This window comes from Scomber japonicus, chromosome 16, assembly GCF_027409825.1.
Source record: "Scomber japonicus isolate fScoJap1 chromosome 16, fScoJap1.pri, whole genome shotgun sequence".
NCBI classification, from domain to species: Eukaryota; Metazoa; Chordata; class Actinopteri; order Scombriformes; family Scombridae; genus Scomber; species Scomber japonicus.
Genome location: NC_070593.1, coordinates 18966641 through 18983997, shown reverse-complemented (window position 1 = coordinate 18983997; position 17357 = coordinate 18966641). Strand labels below are relative to the sequence as shown.

Below are 17357 nucleotides of genomic sequence, written 5' to 3'. Positions count from 1 at the left end.
CTGCTGGTGTGATGACTCTGCGAGACAGAGAGAAGAAGACTGCAGGAGACCTGACAGTGTCAAAACACATTATTGTAGTCCCCGCAAGGAAAACAGCAACTGGACCAGACCTCACAGAGAGAAAGAGAAAACAAAGACTAGAGGGAAAGAGTGGTCATTGAAAGAGAGGAGGATAAAGGGATCATGTGAAGTGTTTTTGTAAACTAGACACAAGAATGAGCTCCTATGCGCTAAAAGATGAGTTACTCTTTCTGTTGGACTCCTCTGATTGTTTCCAAGGTCCAAACAAATGAAGAGTGCAAAGTGAGAAACAAGAAGCACATGTGAGCCCTTCTGGATGGCAGTAATGGAAAAGAAGTAATCATCTCTGTTGATTATTACCTCAATATGCTGTACATCTGTCTGTTTAAAAATAAAAGCATTGTGTTTCATTTATTAATCTTTCCAGTTCAAAGTTTTTTTTTGTTTGTTTGTTCACACCTCTTTGTCATGTGTCAGTTTTTTTCACTTAATGACAGCTGGTATAAAAAACCAGATGACCTCATCTGTTCTGGGTTTGAAACAAACCATTCATTAGTGTATGTGTTGCTTAACCTCCACACTAAATGCTCCATATTTCCGCTATTTGGTAGATGTCTGAATGACTTTGAAACTCTTTCAACTGTCGGTATGCATTTCCATTATGCCCCCCCCCCCCCCCCCCCCTTACTGCCACCCTCCACCTTTTGCCCTTGATCTGCAAAGTGTGACTCAGCCCAGCACCCGGCGCTCAGAGATAAGCAAAGCAAGGGTGATAACCAGCCTGTATACCAATCCTCGGAGAAAACTGCCGGAGCACATCCTGAGGACTTGTAATCAGGCGTGCCGCATGCTGTGCACTCGACATTCGTTCAACACTCTGTAACACACCTGTGTCATCATCAACCATGTGCTGCTGCTGCCAGTTAGTTCACCTTCAAACCATCATTCATACCCATGTATATCCCAGAAACACCTCCTCACCACCAGCTCTAACGCCTCCACACCAGCGAGGTGTAAATCAACTGTATGTGTAGCAGAGGGATAAGAAGCAACAGGAGTGGGTGACAGAGGGAGAGGTCATCCAATCGCTGGCTTTGGATCACATTCATCACACCAGGGACTTCAGAGTTGGAAAAAGGGAAGCTGGCGCCCTCACTGCTGCATTTTCCCAGAGTCCTGTGACTCAGAACATCATTAGCACACTCATACTACAGTTATTCAAGCCCTGCAAAATGCCCTTCACTGCCACACCTTCTCCCCCTGTTTGTTCCACTGAGAGACTCTCATGCAAAGCCAAAGCACCAGCAACCAGACACATGGTGCAGTAGATTGTGCTCTGGTTTTAGACAATATGGCACTCACAGATGTAATTAACTTTGTCTGGATCTAACTTGGCACTTATTTGAAGTTAAAATCAAAGCCGACGGTGATTGATTGTCAACAGACTCTGGTGTTTGACGCTCAACTTAACAATGGGAAAGTTTTCCAAATGCCACATTCACGCAACATTTGACACAGGGCATATGGCTCAGTCAGAATGTTATTGTATTGTTGATTATCGCCTCTCTGAGAAAGAAATGCCCTAGAGCATTTATACATGGAATTACTAGCATGAAAACTAGAAGGTGCTATGATCTTTTAGTTGGCCAAAAACAAACCCATGATAGCAGGACCAGGGGCCTCTGAGAGTAGCCAGCTGGCCCTATTTGAAAGCCCATCACTCAGGCAAATAGGTCAGTGCCTCTGAGTCCCAATCTCTTGCAAGTCAATGGAAACCGAGGCTCTCCAAGGTCCTGGTCTGATCTTTCGTCAACCAGCAGTGGGTGTCTGGCCAGCGGTCAGCGGGTCGGTCTATTTGACGAGAGCTTTAAGGAGGGATGGTGCGAGGGAGGGTGAAGGGAGAGTCGGAGGACAAGAGCTGAGTTGTGTTGCGAGGGCTGATTATGCGTGCTGTGGGGCTGGTTTCCTGGATGTTGTGTTTGTGTTGGAGCGGATGGCTCCAGGCAGATGTTGCAAATGAAGGAGGTGCTGTTGTGTGTTGACATTGTGGATAAAAATCATCCGGATGACATCTGATTGGTTGTTTCAAAGGAAATATTTCCAATGAAAAAGAAATCATCAATATTGAACCATCCTCATATTTTTGATTATGTGATATCTCTGTATTCATTATTTTCCAGTCATTGTTATTAGATTAGGCAGCTTCATTTGGCTCAGTGTTACTATCATACTTGACTGGTTCAGAGGACTAAATGATCTGTCACCCTGAGAAAAAAACTCTATTGCTCACTCACAGAAAAAAAGGGCGCACACAGTGTTTTATTTATGTAGTTTTGTTGTCAATTGACAGCATTGCTTTAGGACTCCAGTGTCTTTGGCAGTGTCACATGCAGTCTCCAGCTGTGCCCACTGCCCTCACGCACAAACACCATCCATCTGCCAGTCTGAGCACACAAGCACAGTTTCAACAAACATCAGATGACCTTTTATTGAGCCAAAGCCACCTGCATACACAATTGGACACCTACAAACACAAGTAAACACAAACACAAACACACACACACACACACACACACACACACACAATGGCCCTGATCATCTCTTATATGTTTGATTGTAAGGCTTTGACAGATTTGTGGCTGTATTGTTGAAAGGAGATAAAGAACAATTAAGAGGTTGGTGATAAAATGTGCCTTACTGCAACTGAACTTAGTGGCATAAAAGATGTGATGGAGAGAGTTCTGTAGATACTGAAATACAGGTTCAGAGTAGTCTTATCATCTTTATTGGTGTGTTTAAGACGTTTATGATTTTAGCCTCAAATTGTATATTAAATAATTATTATATTATATCATCCAATTATTAACTGGCGAACAATAACAAACTTTTATGTTTTTAATTGCACTCAACTTGCATTCAAGACATTCAAAGTTGCATCATTGCGCAACATAGAGACGAATTGTGGGGATAAATCAGTTCAAATCCTCCCTCCTTTCCCTCCTTGTGAGTGGTCCGTTCCTGTGTCAGTCAGTGGGAGGGGTGCACCGCTAATTTCTATATGCCTGTATGTCAATTTAGGTCTCAGATTGCGCTCCCGTGTGTCGCTGTCTACAGCAGAAGATCTCAGTGGACGTTTACAGCCTCCGTGTAGGATTTCTATATGTATCTGATCTGATGAGACGCCTGGATCGTACGTCTACCTGCTTATATTGAACCTTTGGATATTGCTGCCACTGAAAAACGCATCCGCACACTTGAGTCTCGTGGTGTTTTTGGTTTTTAAGTGACCTGTGTCCGCTGTGTAATACAACGGCACTGCCCGGGGGGGGGGGGGGGGACTCATCACAAAACTTTAAAGAAGACTTCGCAACTTTGGAGATAACGTGGGCATAGCGGTGAGTTGATGTGGCTTATCATTTGACAGAAGGGGACCATTTCTGTGGAAGATTTACAGAGGGCTTTTGAAACATGTCCAGCAAGTGCTCTGTTGTGTTGTTGAGTGTCCTTTTCCTGGTACGCGCGCTCTGGGCTCATGAGTGCACGCCGTGTAATCTCCGGACTTGTCCCGTCAAAGCGCCGCACGGTTGCGACAGTGGCCGGACATTGGCCAGGGATCCGTGCGGATGCTGTGACCAGTGTACCCGTCTGGAGTGGGAGCCCTGCGGCGGCAAGGACTGGGCGCACGGCTACTGCGCGCTTGGTCTGACTTGCGCATCGGTCAACCAAACAGGAGCTTCCATTATCCCTGAAATTGGAGTATGTAAAGGTGGGTTGTAGTCTTTCACGTGTAGTGTATTAAAATCATCATCAGATGATTTTTAGTAGGCTAAATAACATCATTTGTGGCAGTACTGAGCGAGAAAATAGTGCTTTTGAGTTTTAATCTCAAAAGCACAGTAGGCATCAATTCTTATGATAGAGTACCATTCCATTCGCATTAAGTGGCTTGAGGGCATCACTATTCAAATGTCAGTTGAGTCCTGACTGCAGTGACTGTGTCAGTGTTTACCTTGTCTCTGGCTGTCTGGAGCAGCTCCTCAGGTCTGAGGGGCTCTTGACTGCCAGCAGAGGAGTCATGTTCAACTGCTCTTTCTTCTCCTTAAAGCTTCATTCACTCTCAGCTCTGGAGCATGACAATAAGTTTGGCAGCACTTATTTGGCACCAGGTTACACTCCAGCTCTAGTAGGTCCTGTTCTCTACAACTCTAAAAGACATTTGTAAGAAGACAGTGAGTTGAAGTAAAAATGAGAGTTTGCATGTGTGTAGCACAAAATAGCAGTTTGCCCAACAATGATCATTGTGTTTCTCCACTTGGAATAAGCTGTACTTTAGTTAATAAATTGCCCTGTCTTGTCTATTGTTTGAGCTGTAATGGTTTGACTGCATGATTGCAAAAGTCCCCAGCAGATTTTCATTTGCAATCCTGTGAATCCACACTGCTATGTTGTTCTCCTGCCAAGCAGGGCTGTGCTGTTGTACTGTGGATGTGCTCATTTTACGCACAATTTGAGCAACTTTCTGAACTTCAAAGAAATGTGTAGGGTGTCAGGTACCTCACACAGTGAATGAGGTAACTATCAGTGGCCTTCCCCTGAGGAACAAATAACCCCCCAGTCCCTCCACCTGCACTCTGTCCACCCTGTTTCGGGATGATTGAAGAGGACTGACAGCACTGTAGGAGAGAGTAAGCAGCTCTCAGTGGGTGTCTGGATCCCCCTGACCCTGCCCTCTGATCATCCCTCTGTGGGGTGGTCCAAGCCAGGGCTCCACTAGGTTTTTCCAGGGGTCTCCATAGCCATCCCAGGAGACGCTACTGCTGATTGTGCCTTATGTACAGGTTAGGCTGGCGTCTGGAGGACATCTCCTCTGTGAATTAACAGCTTTGGAACGAACAGGAGACCTAATGGCTCCCCTGATTGAATCATGCCTCTGGTCCTGTGGCTCCAGGGGCCTTGGAGCATGCTGTTGACCCCTAAATCACACACACATATAAACACATATCCTCAAAATCCCAGAGGGTCTAGGTGGGGGTAAATCAACACCTCCCAGTGTGTTTTCAGGGGCCACAGTAGGCAGGCTGCTGGAGGCTGATCCCAGATTTTCCTCCTCAAGCTACAAGGGTCTTAAAGTGATTAGACTTGCAATCAGGAGTAGGGGGTAAATGTTTCCGCTTTCTGATCCCCTGCCTTTCTGCTCACAGTTTTGGTTTTCTTGGGTGGTCAAAATTTGTTAGAGTGGAATAAGCAACAACCTTAAAGCACAGGTGATATGTTGCATATTACATGAGAGGGATGCAGTACCTTGATAATGCATCAGCATTCAGATTGAATCTGTTAGTGTTCATCAGTTTGACAGGTTTGAAAACAATATCTATTAATAATTAACACTCCTGTGGTCAAAGGAAACTGAAATATGGTGGAAATTAATTCTTCTTAATTGAGGAAGTGTTTAATTCCAAGCTGCTGCCTGTAGCTGTATCATATAATATCAAACATAATTGCATGAGCACCCCAATAAGATTGCAGCTTGCCAAAAAAGAGTTTTGCATTTAAACACTAAAAATTACTAAAATACATAAAAAGGTGAATGAAATGTTGCAGCTTCTGTGTGCATGTTGAGTCTCGTCTCCTGATTATTCAGCCACCTGCTCTCAAAACAAGTTGCCTGGGCCTCTCAGTGTATCGTATCTGCTTCAGTGATCAGCCTGTCAGTCAGTCAGTTGAAATCATTCAGTCAGAGCAGCTAAGTGATTTGTTTTGATGTTCTCATTGTACTCTTGTGTCTGTCCTCCCACGTCAAGTTTCCCCAAGCTCCAGAGGCACTTAACATAGCTCGTAACAGAATGTCTGTCTTACAGGGACGTTATGTCCACTGCACTCCTTCACATGCTTTCTACTTCTCCCTTCCTCTGGTATTATCTAATGTTTCAAAGACTTCCTTTTTAGCTCGCTATCAGCCAGAGGGCCTCTAGAGTTCAGCTGTCCCATCCCAACTCTGGATGCCAAGACAAGCAGTCTGAGTGGCTAAGAGAGGAATCCCTCTGGGACGAAGCCATAGACCCAGGCAAGAGTCATGCCAGGCCAGATAATAGATAACAAGGCCAGACTAAACCAGGGTCAGTCTAAAGGGAACTAAGCTGAAGCAAACCATCTTAGAACAAATTGGGCTTGCTGGTGTCAAGCTAATTACTCAATGAGACAACGTCTTCAGTGACCAGTCTTTCATTAATTGTTTTGACTCCTACTTCCTTTTCTACACGCCTGATTTAGCACCCCACACAGACAAGCACCCCTGCTACTACCATCTCAAATGAAAATACCCTCCCAGGTACAGGAAAGCCTTGAGGTGGAAAAAATGTGGAGGTGAGGATCATTTTAAGGTGAGAGGAAATCACAGGGAAAGTTTTGGTTTGGCTTATTGAAAAGGCTGCTTGTGCTTTGCCAGTCTTGCTGGCTGTCTGGGAGGGCTATTAACAGCACAGGCTGGCTCAGGTTAAAGGTAATATTACCTTCACTTATTCCATTAACTGCTGTTTGCTAAAGGTCTTGTGAGCATCCACCATCATCCAGGAGTCATCAACGTGACCAACCCTAATTTCAGGGAAAGTGTTTCCAAGGACTCTAACCACTGAAGTCCCATTGATTCACTTCAACAGGAAAATGTATTACAGTAAAAGACTGGCTTTCTCCCGTAATGGAATATCTGTTTTGAATTAATATCAAAATCAACATATGTGTTTTATTATGACTTACAGCATTTAAAAGCAAAGCCATGGCATTCCATTTTTCCCACTGTGGGTCATACTATTATTGTTTCTCCGACCCCTAACTGAGAATAAAAAGGATTCTCATATTATATCTCTCACATCTCATATTACTTATATTAGGCTTTATTTTAGGTACTGTAGGATTGCTATAGTAGTCAGGTAAATACACTATGAAGTGCTCATGTTTATGTTTGACTGCCTTTTCACGTTTTGCTCTGCTGCATTGTCTGTAACTGTTTGGAGAATAAAGCCAGAGTATTATGATAAGCTCCAATCACGCTTCCACACTGATGATTGAGGCCTGGGAGCCAAATGCTTGGGAAAGGGGTTACTCTGTGTTACAGTTCGTCTCATCCTGTTTACTCTGCTGCCACTTTTACTGATCTTGGACAACTATGAAGAAGGTTAATTTGGTATATGTGTGTGTTTATTCATGCATGCATGTGAAAGGAACACTGGCTGACGTGTGAGATGGGGCCCTTTAATCCCAGGGGTTTTGGTGGTTATTTAGCTCACATGGCATTAACGGGACACAACACTCCCCCCTACTCTGCTCCCTATCCTAAGATTTCATCCAAGTGGGGCGAAGTGCCTCGAGGTGCCATCTCAGGGGGTAAGGCTCAGTAGGCGTAATGGGTATGGTGCAAGTGGCCTTAGTGCAGAAAAGGCGTTCCAGCAGCCAGCAGAGATGCAAACCCTGGGAAGGCCCCATGCTGTGGAACAAAAGCAAACAAATGGTTTTAATGGCTGAAGTAGTGTGGCACAACGAGGAGGGAGGAGGGAGGAGGGATGGCAGCCCAGAAATACACTGGTCACTTCAGTAATGGTTGTGCCAGAGCAATGTGTTGCAACAGAGGCTGTAAAAGCTGGCTGGCCCTTCAGCACTTCTGAGAAATAAATCTCAATTTCTGGCACATTACATTTTGCCCTATGATTACATGTCACCTGTGTCTCTAGGCAATATTGGTCTCTTCTTCCAAAGTAAAAATATATGGAGCGAGCAACCAGTCCAAGTGACAAGTTCACACACTGTCTCTAATGTCCTCTGTACTCATTCCTGTCTTCCACAGTGCTGCCTGATCATCCAGAAGCTGGCCTGGAGGATGAGCGATGTCCCCTGATGACAGGCTGTGACAAAGCAGGAGGTCAGTGTGTGTGCGATGCCAGACACTCCTGCTTGGGCTCATTCACCTACCCAGACCAAGAAACCTGCATGAAGGCCAGCAATTCAGGTGAGCCCTCACCGTCCAACACACAGATGCAGACACACACATGAACACAGAATGAGTTATAGGGGAATAATGCTGTCCATTGAGAAGAGCTAATCCATAACAGATGTGGCTCTGAGGTGACTAATGCTACTTACATATCATAGTGATGACACACGTGCTAAGACTTTGTCTGGTTCCCCTTTTGCTCTTGAGTGGTGCCATTATCAGTGACTCATTGATGACTGTGGTTTATGTGGGTGTGTGTGTGTGTGTATGTCCATGGTTGCTTTTCAGAGGGTCGGCGGCATGAGCACCGGGAAAGACACAGAGAAAAGTATGTGGGGCCATCCAACCCAGCCTGCATGTTCTCTGGGTGTAACCTGACCACTGAGGGCTGTGTGTGTGAGTCTCAGAGCTGCCACCACCACTTCGCCTACATCAACCGCAGCCAATGCCAGGAAGCCGCAGGTAACCTTCAAATGACCTGCAACTGGAACTGACAACCCAAACAGCAGCCAACCAGTAACTTTACTCAGCTCAAGTAATATTGTGTTAAGACACGTGGATTCTTAGAAAGGTTCTGCCCTTCTCTTCACCAATAGCATTCCTGAAGTGTAGAGATCCTTTAAAGCCTGTGTCCTCAAAAAGAGATTCTATAATTAATCTCTCACAACTTTCTACCTGAACATTTGCCTGGAGTCACTTACAGTCTAGGTCAAGCAGTACTTGTGAAAACATGACAGGCAAACAGCAAAATGTGCAGCTCTTCATATACAGTATGAATGCCCTCATGCAGAGTACAGGAAACATAAAGCAGGAGGAGAAGGGAGAGGAAGAGATCAAGAGAGCAAGATTGATGTCATGAGAAAGAAAACTAGAAAGGAAGATGTTCAGAGTGAAAAAGAGAAGGTGTAGATCTGACTGACAGAGGAGCAAAAACAGAACAAGTCTCCATTACATGAGATGGAGTGGCCCAGACTGTTGATGGAAATATGGAGTGTTGGAGATCTGCAATCACAGCATATAGTCCTAAGGTGTAAATGAATAGCATGTAAAATGAATGCTTTTCCTGTGTGTGGGAGGTAAAAAAAGAGAATATAAGAATGTCTGATTACCTCCGCTCCTAGCAGCCTTCATAGTCTTTTGTCCCTGGGTTGATTTAGTTTCCCCATTTGGATTATGAGGTGTCTGGTAGATAGACAGGCGCTAAGTGTCGACTGCCTCCTGAGTGGCATTTGCAAAATTGGACAGGAGTGCCACCGAGTGAACTCGTTGAACCTCGGTGCATGTTGGGTGAACCTCATATTACTCGAAAAGCTTTTCAAAGCCAGAAAAGTGGAAAACATAACTAAAACGTGGAGAAAATGGTTTGGTGCTGTAATGAACAGATTAAATCCAAAGCATGTGACTGTGAGGGGTTGTGTTTTATTCCACATGTTTTTTTCTCCTTTGATACTCAAGCTTCTCTGTATCTTTACAATACTCTTACACTTGAATGAATGGTGTTTTAGATTGGGAATGATATGGCAATGTGCAACATATTTAAGACTGTGGATGTTCATCAAATATACTGTTTTGACATATCATTAAAATCATAGTGTTATGATGAAAGACATACTGTTAGTCTTCTACATTTAGTAACTCCCCCATCTCAAAGCCTGAGCCCTGTGGATGACAGTTTAAACTCACACCAGTGAAAACTGTAAACAACATTTTTCAGCAGCTTATAAGTTCTCACCTCAACACACCCACCCACCCACCCACCCCTCTGATGGCCCCTTATTAAGGAAGGCTGTATGTATGTGTGTGTCTGTCAGGTCTTTAAGTATATTAAGTGTGCATGTGGAAGGATGCAAACATGCACGTGCTTGTGAATGTTTGCATGTCATCACGTGGGCGCAATGAGCCTGCATATGTGAGCATCTGAGCCCGTGTGTCTACATCTGTGTTTGTGAATGTGTCTGCAAGTGATAATTATCTTGTTTGTCTAGATGTCTCGGCAGAGATTTTCTTTTGTCTGTCATCAGCAGGAGTTTCCTCTGTGACCAGGACTGTATGTTTAGGATCTTATTCGTTCCGTCCTGTTGGACTCCATAGTGAGTCCAACATCCATAAACCTCTAGTTCTCTTTGGATATAAGTAGTTATTAAGATCTGTGTTAGCATCCCTGCTAGTGACAGCAAATGTATCCTGTAAACTTGCTCCCCTGGCATGAGAGCTCTACTGATTTTGACATTTGTTTTCACAAGCAGCTGGGGCATTAAAGCACATTTTGTGTCACACCACCTCAAGAAACCTGGTCAGAATATATGTAGATTTTTACACATTTACACAAGGTAGTGGTTTGGCCCTGGCTTTTCCTCACTTTCACTTTGACTCACTCACTGGTCTTTTCAGTACATCCCTCTGCTGTGATTTAGTAAAATTCTTTTCTGCTTTGTTGCTGTTGGCATTCGATCCCCTAATGTTGTGTCTAGTATTTTTCGTGGGATCTTGTAGTCTGCTGATGTAACTTGGCTGCAAACATTCAGTCAGAAGCGATATGGTGAACCAGACGTATTACCCACTTGTCAGGGAGTAAAGAGGATGCGATAAGTGTAGGAGAGGGAGGGGGAAAGCAGACACAGGAAGATAGGAAATCACAACTGAGGCCAACCATTTTGTTGAGGTATTTGTGTCAAGTACAGGCCCAGGGGTCTTGGTAGGGTGGTGTTTGGTAATTTTACACTCTAGGATGGTTTACATATTTCATTCATGATAAGGCCCCTAACTGCTATTTTGAAGGAATTCCCCTGCTGTTGCTTGCTGACAGGAGCAAGCAACAGCAGAGTATGTAATGGGTTAGGTGATTCATACAACGTCATCACTTCATATGAACAAATATGATCAGGACTAGTGATAGTTGAAAACCAAAGGTACAATAAAGCAGCTGTGTTCTTTCTATTGATTTTTATGGACAGATTATGGGGTGAATGGAGTGAATCAGAGTACAATTTGTTCCTCACTGGTGTGTTGGAAGTTCATGAGCAGTTGATCATACAGAGGAGGCAGTGCCCGCTGTGATGCCAGGGCACAATTGACTTTGCTCCCACAGATTAACTTGCCCACCTATGCCACCTCTGTCCTGCCTCTGTGCCCTTTTGAAAGGACTGTTAGTTCTGCGTGGCTTCAGCCTCTTTGTGGCAGGGCTATTACTGGCCGAGCCAGACCGCCACTGGCTGGCAGGAGCATGAGACGTCTCAGCTCTGTGTGTGTTTGTGTGCTGTCTGCAGAAGCTGTGGCCCCTGTTGTACCCTTTTGTAAGCTGCTTCTTTCCCAGTGTGCATCTAAATATATGTGTGTGTGTGTGTGTGTGTGTGTGTGTGTGTGTGTGTGTGTGTGTGTGTGTGTGTGTGTGTAGTGATTTCACAGAAGAAAGAAAAATCTTGTGTGGTGATTGAAACAAAGAACTTCCCTTAAGGGCACAAGGGCACACTGGGATTGCTGTCAACCCACTCACTACTCTTGGTCAGCCGCTAACCAAACCATCCAGGATTAGGCCAGCAGGAAAAGCCAAGACACACACGTGAAGCCTTAAACAATTCCTGCATGTCCAGCTCTAACTTTCACTCCATTCAGTAAATATATGCCTAAAACCTCAGCTCATTGACCCAACCATAGCCATTAACAAATCAAAGACCCCAACTGCAGCTGAAGCCAGCTCATGTTGTTCCCAGACCTAATTTTCCTATTGTCGACGATTCTTTTTCTTTTTTCCCTAAAAAGGAACTGATCTCTGTGGCCAAAATCCATACATAACTCAACTGCCTCATCTACAATTGATTCAACAGCTGTCTACACCACTGGTCTCACATAGACTTGTTTTCTGCATTTGCTACAAATGAGGCCTGATTTCTTTCTTTTTAGGCACAGTGTCCACTGAGGAACTGTACACGTGACAGCTGTTCAGTTTTGATTTTCACTACTTTACGTACAATATCCTGGAGCATGTTTACCTTTTTCATGTGCATTTTGTGATATTGTGACAGACCATGCATAGTGTTGGTCTTTGTCAGGATCAGGCCCTGTCACTCACTGACAATGACCTAATCTTATTGATCTGACAGCAAGGAAAGGGTGTGTATTCATGGAATGCACACGTGTTATGTAAGCTACACTTGTTATGCACATACACACAAATGTATACATGAATACGTCTACGTGTGCACCTACATGTGGACTCACATTACCTCACCCAAACATGCTCATTCACAGCTGCAGTGGTGTTGCTTAGGACACTGAGATCACGTGCAGGCAGCACTGCCTGCTGGCTTCTGCCTGCCCAACTACCTCAAGCTTCTGACCACGGTGTGAAGTTCCCACCACGCGTTTCTTCCTGGTGAACCTGTCTGTGCCTTTTAGCCTGGATCCCCTCCCAGACCTGCTTCATGGTCCTACTCACATACGCTGATACACACAGTGAACAGTGCTGACTTTCTCATCTGTAACTGCTGGTGGGCACAGGTCCAGGCCCCCGCAGATTTACGTGAGAGACGGCCCTGATGTGTCCCTTAGAGCAACTTTATAAAACCTGAGGACAGACCAGAAACCCATGGAGGGCAGCTGGACTGAGACAGCTTTGTTCTCCGCTGACTTGCTTCCAAAGTCAGTCGGTGAACAGAACTCACATTGTGCGCTTTTTCCATGAGTAAACTCAGGCTGTCAACACAGCCTCCTCTGCCTGGCCGAGCCGCTCTGGTTCGGGGAAAGACTGTGCTCCTTGTACCCAGGCTTGAAGTGAAGAAAAAACCCATTTAGAAAGGAGGTGTTTTCTTTCTTCAATGATCTGCTGAGGTGCCAGAAATAGGCATTGTTTACAAAAGAGTCCATTCTGTGGTAATGAAGCAATTTCCCTAACCCACCTCTTGCACACCAACGTCAGGTGTGTTTGTGTGTGTGTGTGAGTGTGAGTGTGACTGTGTGTTTGGGTGGGTGACTGTATATTTTTGCAGATTGTGTGTAGAGGTCAAAGTTTTTCTATCCTTTGCTATCTTGCAGTTGTAAAAGAAACACATGTTGCCTAATCTGCAGAGGGAATTTATCAAGCATACTAAATCAGGCCTATTGTGCTCATGCAAGCTGGAGTATGGCCACCATTGTGATACGAAGATTGGTTTTGTGGTCGCTGACTCACTAATTACAGCCATTTATGCTCAGAGATAGAACACAAACAGCTCAGGATAAAATCCATTTGCTGCTGACTTTTTCTGTCCTCTGTTATGCTTACAAATGGGCCAGCCAGAAAATTATATTAATTGGACCTGCAAGGGTTGGACCATTTCCACGAATGGATACAATTCTGTTAATTTAAATGACAATAGTGTGTCTGCCAGCTGCTTTTCCCAGCGCACTCTAACCCCAGCCATTATCACAACTGAAAGAGTAATCAGCTTTCTCTAGGACGCATACAATACATTGAAAGTGTTTTTCAGTGCAGAACGTTGTGCAAGATCATCCCAGAGCAATTTCTATGGCTTTTTTTTTAACAGCACTAGGTTTTCATATGCAAAGCTAGTCTTCAACTGAGCAGCAGCAGACTGTGTTAGACTTCATTTGAAGTAAAACATTTGCCAATCAGAGCTTCCAACTGAAGTTTATTTAACTCCACCATAGGAATTAGGCCAAAAACTGTTAAAAGGGTTGTAGCCTCCCTTAAATGAGGGGTTTTACTCTCATTTTCTATGACACTATTCAGCTTCAGAGTTTATCAATGAGAGCTTTGTGGCGGTCCTCACTGTTCCCAGGTTGCTTGAATAAACAGTACAGTACAGATACCTCACACTCCTGCTCTATTTATCTGGAGCCAGAAAAATTCAACGTTTCCCTTATCCTCAATTTAATCTGTCAGAAGTGTTACCCCCACCCACTTAAATGCAACAGTCACAGCCTCTGTGTTAATTCTAGCTCAGGTAGACATCAAACAGCTACTTAAATGCAATGGCAGAATCATATCAAACCAGGGAGCTCACCTTAAAGAGCTGGAATGGATGAGGATAATACAGTATGATTCTGAGGTCCAGCTCAGGAGTTAAGGGACTAGCAGAGCAGAACCATCAATCAGGGGGATCAGGGGTCTGGACCCCGAACTGCACACCAGTTCAGTTTCCCCATATGTTGGCAAATCCCAGAAGGATCCATTTACAGGTCTTCAAATGTCAGGGATGAGGCACATCCTCAGAGAGAATCGTGTTGCGCTGTGGAGACTGAGAGAGAGCACCAGTCTGGGAAGACCATCAACAACAGCTTCTGGAAACACTACCAAAACCCCAAGAACTGTTACGCAACACTAGCCTGTATCATTTCTTATCCTCAAAAACCAGATGTATGCAAAGATTGTCTAGTATTCCTCAACACTAAATCATAATCCACTTACCATAATTTTCTTTTAAAGTAACCTTTTCTTGACGTGTTTCCTCCTTTAAATGTCAGTGAGGATTTAAATTTGATGGGTAATTACCAGATTTTTCTCATTCTTATCCATCATCCCTGGGTGCTAGCTAAGCCGCCTTTCCAGTCTTCTTCTCAGCTGTCAAAGTGCTACAAAGTGTGTATCTACTGTGCTTTCTGCAGGGGATCTGGGAAATTACTTAGTGATTGACAATTATAGGACAGGACATGAGTCTGTGCTCCCCAACCCCTCTCTTCTGTCTGCATGAATACATTGCGGTGACACTGAGAACCAAAATAAACACATCCTTTTGGTTTGGGTAATCCAATCTTTGTAAGGTAGCTACTGTTCTCATACAATGTCGGTACAGAGGGGCCTTCCACTTTTCTTTTCCTGTACAGACTCCAAAATACACCCCTGAGCCCCTTTTCTCAGATTTCCAGTACCCCTGCACCCCTTTCCCTCCTAACAAGGGGTATCAGAGCTATTATGTTGGCTCTGGCAAATGTATAGACAAACACTTGCTGGTATGCCAAGTAAAGGGGAGATTCTACTCTGACAAGAAGAGCATCTCTGTTGAAAGTTGGCTGGTATTAATGGCTGGTTTTAGAACGTGAGGGTCTGTTTGGATTGTGAGCCAGGCTGGGTGGGATCAGAGCCCCGTAGACAGGATATGCGGATAGCCTTGTCGTGTCTAGAGCGCCGCTCTCACTTCTCTGACAGGATGCTGTAAAGCTGTCACGGACTGAAGTGGAGATCTGATGACTGTGCACAGAGTTTGTGTTGGGTGGCTGTGTGAACTCAGCTTTTAGACCGTAACACGAGTAGTGCTGTTCCAAAGTGGCTCAACTGACATGACGAGGAGGCGGCCTACACACACACACACACACACACACACACACACACACACACACACACACACACACACACACACACAAACACACATAAACACACACACTTAAACAAGCACAGAAAAAACCCTCCTGCTTTTAGGGGAACACTGTGGGCACTGTCAGAACATAAAGCGGTTGAAGGTGGTGTTATGGAATTCTAAAGAAAGGAGAGGAAAAATTAGACAGATGAAAAAAGTTGTGTCTATCCCATTTTTTTCACCAATACTGTGTGCTGCATTCCCACCTGTATCTGATTATGTGTGTACTTCTATGTCTGTTTGTTTCAGAGGAGCTGAGGTGTGCCGGGGTGACATGTCCAGAACTGCAGGTGCCCTCCTGCCCTAAGGGCTCAGTTCTGACCAAGAGTTACACCCCCCCTGCTGGTTGCTGCCCCTCCCTACCGCCGCAGTGCACTTGCGACCTCAGCGCCTGCCACAAGCCCCAGTGCCCCAGCGGACAGCGTGCCGTGCCACTCAGCCAAGCCAGCGGACAGCCAGGAGACTGCTGTGATGTCTTTGAATGCCAGAAAGGTGATTGCACGGAACTGCACGCTACACAATCTGTTTCGATTGGTCTCCCACTGGGGGTAGCTATGGCACAGCTGGTGTGAGATTCATCGCCTTGGAGGAAGCAGTTATTTTCCTCGGAGTAACACTTTCCTCCCTGCTGACTAATGTCCACAGATGAAAAGGAAAGTTGCTGATTGGATAATTACTGTTGGGCTGTTTATCAGGCTGAGCCGATGCCTCCCAGGGTTAAGACCATGGTTCAAAGACATTTTTCAAGGGTGTATTCGCAAATATTTCCTATTTCCTGAAAGGAGATTAAACATAATTGGTTTTCAAATTAGATTGTGATTGTTGAAATACACTCCTGCACCATTTACCTACCTGGTAAGAAAGGGACAGAAGAAACAAGGGGAAAGATATTGATCACATACAGAGAGACTTCAGTGCTCTCTTTTGTAGGGCAAAGGCAACCAGGAGAGTCAGGAAGGCAGGGAGGGGACCTGTGGTATTGGTCTGTTTACTCTGTGCTCCCAACAAATATTCGCTGTTTTACCAACAGAACAAATTCCCATTCTGGCCCCTCCACATGTATAAATGAGTGCCGTGTCCCGGAATTAATGGACTTAACAAGCCCAGTGACCAGAAAAGTGCTTAGGCTATGAATTTGCTCAACAGAAGTGCAGTGTCAAAGGGTTCCTGTCTGGTCACACGTCCAAAGGGAAAAGGTTCAACAGTTCATTGATGGGAATGCTTTTTATGTGCTCCATTCTGCCAGTGGGGAGGGTAATCGAGTCCGGCAGGCCGGCGGGGGCTGAATGGCAGCCGTGGGGGCCATGGGATCAGTGTTTTGATAACAAGTGTCTGCTGCTCTTTGGGCCTGGGGCTTGATGCCTTTTGTGCTGCCCCTACTGTCCGTTAGGCCTGCATGACTGCGCGCCGTGTCAGAAAGCTCCACAGACAGGGACACGGACAAGGACACGCACTGTCCGTTCCTGCAGAGGCCTCTAAAGCTACAAATACTTTAACTTCTACATATAAAGTCTAAGTCGCTTTTAAATGCCTTACCTATCCTCTAATGGAACACACACTTTAACATGGCCCCCCCATTGTCTCTGTGTGTCAGACTTGGACTGATTAATTTGTTTCCATTGCCCACTTGGCTGTGTGCTCATATTTAGTCAGGGTCAGTGTGTGCAGTGACAATAAGCCCCACCTGTGTGTTTTGGCCTCCATCAACGAAAGACTCTTTCCACTGTTGGCTGGAGGAGGACTGTATCTGGGTGGCAGAGCAAACCTGGCAGCGCCATCCTGACCTGATGTCATCTGATGTTACAGATGATCCGGTTTGATTCTGTTTAGCTGTGGTCTGCTGTTTATCAACACTTCATCTGGCTCGTATTCTACATATGTTCCCTGTTGTCAGTCCTGGATGCAGAGTACATTTAGTGCTGCACATGTTCATTTGAGATTTACACCGGTGGTAAGCAAGAAGGCTGAGATCACCACTCTAATGGTTCTCAGGGAGCTCA

At 45.0% G+C, this 17357-nt stretch overlaps 1 protein-coding gene across 1 annotated transcript in view; it reads left to right on the top strand.

The window, feature by feature from the left end:
- The first annotated feature begins 3489 nt into the window (after positions 1–3489).
- crim1 (cysteine rich transmembrane BMP regulator 1 (chordin-like)) overlaps positions 3490–17357 on the top strand; it is a 30896-nt gene continuing 17028 nt past the window's right edge. Inside the window, exons 1-4 of the mRNA XM_053335676.1 lie at positions 3490–3787; positions 7859–8020; positions 8294–8467; positions 15607–15849. Coding sequence (XP_053191651.1) covers positions 3490–3787; positions 7859–8020; positions 8294–8467; positions 15607–15849 — 877 coding nt within the window. The remainder of the gene's footprint in view (positions 3788–7858; positions 8021–8293; positions 8468–15606; positions 15850–17357) is intronic.